General features: G+C 48.9%; 1 protein-coding gene across 1 annotated transcript; it reads right to left on the reverse strand.

Moving 5' to 3' along the window:
- Positions 1 to 1081: 1081 nt before the first annotated feature.
- LOC125517281 (sequence-specific DNA binding transcription factor) lies at positions 1082 to 3879 on the reverse strand. Its single transcript, XM_048682463.2, has 2 exons — positions 2966 to 3879; positions 1082 to 1587 (listed from the first exon to the last, which is right to left on the reverse strand). The coding sequence occupies exons 1-2, from the start codon at positions 3762 to 3764 to the stop codon at positions 1292 to 1294; spliced, it is 1095 nt and encodes a 364-aa protein (XP_048538420.1). The 5' UTR covers positions 3765 to 3879; the 3' UTR covers positions 1082 to 1291.
- Positions 3880 to 5325: the final 1446 nt, after the last annotated feature.

A 5325-nucleotide genomic window follows, 5' to 3' on the forward strand; every position in this document is an offset into this window, starting at 1 on the left:
AACAAATTTGCTCATGCCTTGCGGCTAAGATGGCTTTGGTATGAACGAAAGGAGCCTAACAAGCTATGCGTGGGGTTCGGTAACCCATGCACCGAGGAAGACCTTTATTTCTTGTATGCCTCCACCACTATCATCATCGACAATGGTGCAAAAACATCTATTCGGAACTCCCCTTGGCTACTTGGGTGCAAGCCTAAGGATATTGCCCCACTAATTTATGAGGCCTCAAGGAGAAAGAACTAAAAAGTGCATGCAGCTCTCAACGCGAACGCTTGGATGTTAAAGAGCAACCACGACACTGTCGTCTTTGGAGACCACATCCAGGAATTTTTCACTCTTTGGATGCTTGTGCATGATTTCCAATTTGACGAACAAGACGAAGATGACATTGTTTGAAAGCACTCCATGGATGGGCTCTACTCGATAGCCACCACATACAAGATGCAATTCCTTGGATTGAATCCTCCATGGACTCCATGGTTTGGGAACTTTGCGCCCCTTCAAAGGCTAAATTCTTCGCATGGTTGGCTTTGCAAGACCGGATTTTGCCCGTCCATCATTTAGAGTGGCGTGGTCTGGCAAATTGTGACATTTGCCCTCTTTGTAAAAGGGAGCAAGAAATGGACGTTTACCTCCTCATCAAGTGCCGCTACACTATTAAGCATTTAGAAGTTCGGGTTTCTGCACATGGACACCTCCACTTGGCACTTTGAGGGATCCGTCATGGAATGGTGGGATAAAAGAACCAACATGTGAAACCCTAATAGGCGAGCTATGGCCTTCCTCACCATACTCGTCTCTTGGATAATATGGAGACTCGTGTGTTCCGCCACAAGAGTGCAGCGCCACCAATCCTCCTCAGAAGGCTAATCTTTGGGTTACCGCGGGTACTAAGAAACTAGGGCATATTGTTTTGCGCGAGTAGTTTTTATGCCATGATTGTGGGTCACTTGTAAAACTCTTTTCTCTTCTTACTTAATGGAAGAGGCAAATCTATGCCTCTATTTCAAAGAGGAAAAAACTATCTCGTATGGTATCCTAGGGCCAATTGAAGAGAAATCACACAGAACAGCAGATAAACTGATCCAGCCAATGTCTCTGTAAGCATCAGGCAGGGGGTGAAACAGATAGTGGCGCCAACGCACATACAGATGTCTGCTACAAACCTACATCATTTGATTAGAAGCATCCTACATAGCCCTCATATTTACAGAGAGAGAGGACATAGAGAGGGACAGAGACGGACGATCAGGCTGGCATGATTCGACCCTTCAGGCTGGCATTTGATCAGTCAGTTCACACCGACGACGTCCTCGATCCCGTTTTCCTTGATCAGATCGGTGAACTGGTTCAAGTAGCTCACGAGCCCACCTAGCGACTTGATCAGCTCGTCGGCTTTCTGCCGAGTGGTCTCCATTGCATCAGGTGAGACGGCATAGGCAGGAGCATTGTGGTGGCCACCATCTTCATCAGCCTCTCCGCTTAGTATCATATGAATATGCTGCGCGTTCTCGTTTAGCCTGTTGGCTAACTCCCATGCGTCGGCTTGGCTTTTCTTTGGTTCGTTGTGGGTCTCCATCTCACACCCTTGTGGACAAAAGAGCACAGAGGCATGAAGTTAGCCACAATCAAAATGTAACATGAATAAAAAACATTCACATTAACTGGTAGTACATGGTAGAGGCATGAAGTTTTTTTTTGCCGGGGTAGAGGCATGAAGTTAGCCGCAATCAATATGTAACATGAATAAAAAACATTCACATTAACTGGTAGTACATGGTAGGGATCAGGGATTTAGGTAATAATTCATCTAGAGACGAGATTAACTAAACATGTATCATAATCATGTGTGTTCATAGGATCTGTTTTGGAGATTCATGGATACAAAAGCGGGTGTTTATGCAAGCCATTGATCTAATAGCAAGGCCAATGCAATAAAAAGACGCAATGTTGGTAGAAAATGGGCTGCAACTAATACAAATCCACCTGCATGACCTACCCCAAGACAACAAACCACGTACTAACAATTTCTAAGACAAATACTGAATCAAATGCTTCACACAGATCGTTACAAACACAGTAAATTTAGAATCGGTCTATAATTACAGCATTTATAACCTAGAACCAATTACGGAATACAGGCTTATCACTTCTTAATAATGAGATCACATATCATGTTTTATCGAAGCAAAGCACGTTAGGTGCACTGTGAAATAGCGCCTCATTCCATCAAAATAATAATACAATGATAAGAGAACTTCTTGATATTCGTAAATAAGCAAAATGACAACAATTTTTCTTTCTTTAGGATATGTTAAAATATGGATATATTAACTTCCTTCTATAAAGATGTTAACGCCCCCCCGCCCCCCGCGCCCCCCCGACCCCACCGCTTGGCATCGCCTTTTCGCTCAACATGCCAGCAATACAATTTTATTATTGTGTACCAACGCATAGATCTGTACTCGTAGATGTTAATTGGTGGCGGGGATCCATTCGCCGTTGGACCAGAATCAGATGTCAATCAAACGGCTTCACATTCCTCTTACACTGTTGGCACAGCCTTTTCGCTCGATGTACCGGCTAATATCTGAAAACCTATAGACTTGAAGTAACAGATACAGGATTGTGGATCACCAATACTCTGGTGCTGACATTTTTGCATCCATCACCTATAGATCACCTTCACTGCAGCTCTTACATTTGGATGATGGAACCATGTACAGATGCAAAATGCTCCACTGGCCAAATCATTCCTACCAAATATGCCATGATCACCTTGCAATAATATATGGCATACGCTGCAAGCTTTATTACTACTAAACCATTAAGTATCCCCAACATATCATAATCAGAGCACACGATCACCCAACCGAAAAGATCTAGCCGATTCATACCCACATGCGAATCAGGTCAGGTGCGTGAACATGTAAAGGAAAATACGAAAATGAGAGAACGATTGTACCCAAATCATCAGAAGCATTCGCATTTCCACCATCCACCTGCATCTCCTCCTCACTCCCGTCATCATCCGCCTCCTCCGCGGCACCATCCTCCTCTTTTTCAACCGCAGCATCGCCACCCTCTTCCTCTCCCACCCCAGCAGTATCACCACCACCACCACCATTAGCACTGACCAAGCCTTCGTCGCCCCCTCCTCCCCCGGCGCCGCCAAGGAGCGCCTCATCCACTCGGATCAGCGCGTCCATGATGCCATACACCTCGGCGTCGAACTCCGCGGGGAGCCCGGCCTTCCTCCTGGCCGCGGCGCTCATGCGCCAGTAACTCCCCCCGGTCCGCCCCTCCCAGCGGCGCACCGCCCCGTACTCGGCCACGAGCGCCTCCCACCTCCGCTTGCACTCGCCGGCCGCCCTCCCCCTGCGCCTCGAGGGCGCCCCACCGGCGTCGGAGAAGGCGATGTTCTCCGCGACGATAGCCCACTTCTGGAAGGCGGAGACGGAGCGGGCCCAGCCGTCGTCGTCCACGGCGGCGACCGCGGCGACGAGCGCTAGGGTCTCGGCGGCGGTCCACTCGGGCGCGCGGCCGGAGCGCGTGCGGCGGGGGCTCGGGGGCCTGGAGGATTTGAAGGCGGGCGGCGGCTGGTCTCTGGCCGCGGGCGTGAGGGCCAGGGCTTTGGAAGGGGACGGCGAGGGGGACGCCGCTAGGGCCTGGACGATGCAGGGCGAGTCGGAGGCGGCTTCGTTCGGATCCACGGAGGGTAGGGCTTGGACGATGCACGGGAAGTCGCCGCCGCGGGGATCCATGGAGGCGGAGGCGAAGGCTGTTGGAGCTTGGGGGAGGCGAGAGCTGAGTGACAGAGTGAGTCAGTCGGTCAGTGAGGCACGGAGGCTTCGAGCGAGCTTCTACATAATAGGTCCAAGTCAATCTAAAATAGTCGCCAGATGTAGTCTCCCGTAGTGCCTTTATATTTCTTTACGGATGGAGTATATCGATCGGCATAAATTGCGATGATTGACCACTACGTAGCCTTCATATTTGGAGGCTAGGGAAGCTAATATGGAGCGTCACGACTATTTTTGAAGCGCGGCGCACCCAGTACACGCATCTGCGTGTCCTGATAAATCACCGGTTAGTGAGGTAATGTGACCGGTAACCATCAAGCCATTAACGACAGCCACCGCTTCCTAGTCCCAAGGCGACCATTCGGATGACCTTTCATCCCCGGCTATAAGAGCCTGACCATTTACTCCTTGCCCCTATGCTCCCATCTCCTCCTCGTTGCCACCTCCCCTTCCATCTCCTCCTTCTCAAAAACAATGCCACTATGTCGGAGCTTAGCCGGCTAGCTGAAAGCGTCGGCAGAGCGGAACGTCCCGTCATAGACACCGCGCAACCGCGGGGCAAACTCTCCCTGCGGCACTAGCTCTGGCAACCGTTGGCTCCTCCTTCCCGCGGCGGCGGTGGATCTAGCAGGTGCGTGGGAGGCACACCCATTGTCTGGGTGAAGGAAGAGTTGGGGACGCCAGCCCCGCCAGCCACCTCGTCCGGGTCAACCACATCGTCCTCATCGTAGCCCAGCCGGAGCCGGAGGCGGGCCCCTAGGAATCGATCCACGCGGTGATGGAGCTCACCAACATCCATGCTCGCAATGAGGCTCGGGTCATCCGCGAGTACGATTTCGCATGCACCAGCGAGGAGAAGGTGCGATAGCTCGCGACAGTCGCTCATGAGTCTGACCTCCTATGCTTAGATGGAGGATATCTCCTTGACAAAGTAGGACGGCGACAATGGTAATGGCAAAGAGGAGGAGGGTGATGACTAGACAGTGTCGGCTACCTAGTAGTGAAGTTGTCGACCGCCTGGTAGTGTAGATAGTATAGGTTGAAAAATGTTATACGACATTTGTCATTGCTAATTATAGTAACTAGATGATACCCCGTGCGTTGCTGCGGGAATCAGTTGCAATATATTTTGATGAGATTCGATTGTGCGAAGTATAAATATTTTGATTAATAACATATGGATCAAAATTTAGAATACATAAGACTTACTATAACTGAGTGTGTATAGTTGTAAAATATTTATTAAATAGAAGTAGAATAATATAATGAAATTATTTTTCATGCATGGTTGCATGTGGTGTGGATCTTTTCCTGTGCATGGTTTTATGTTAAGGTGGGCTTTATCTGATCCATAATTGCATGGTGATGTGGCATGCTTGAATGTTGAGATAAATAAGTTAGTGGTGATGACTCTCTTAAGTGTATAGGATGCGATAAATTTTAGCCTCTATTATAGTTTTATGGTATGTAACTGTGACGGATTTTGACACTTTTTATTGTTCTGTTATAGTTTCTAGTAATA

Source organism: Triticum urartu, chromosome 6A, assembly GCF_056163025.1.
Source record: "Triticum urartu cultivar PI428250 chromosome 6A, HENAU_Tu73, whole genome shotgun sequence".
Lineage (NCBI taxonomy): Eukaryota > Viridiplantae > Streptophyta > Magnoliopsida > Poales > Poaceae > Triticum > Triticum urartu.

Excerpts from the sequence above, each read along its gene's own strand:
- LOC125517281 (XM_048682463.2), bottom strand. The coding sequence starts at position 3,764 with ATGGATCCCCGCGGCGGCGACTTCCCGTGCATCGTCCAAGCCCTACCC. Across the intron at positions 1,588-2,965 it reads GAATGCTTCTGATGATTTGG|GGTGTGAGATGGAGACCCAC; the intron begins GTACAATCGTTC and ends TTTGTCCACAAG.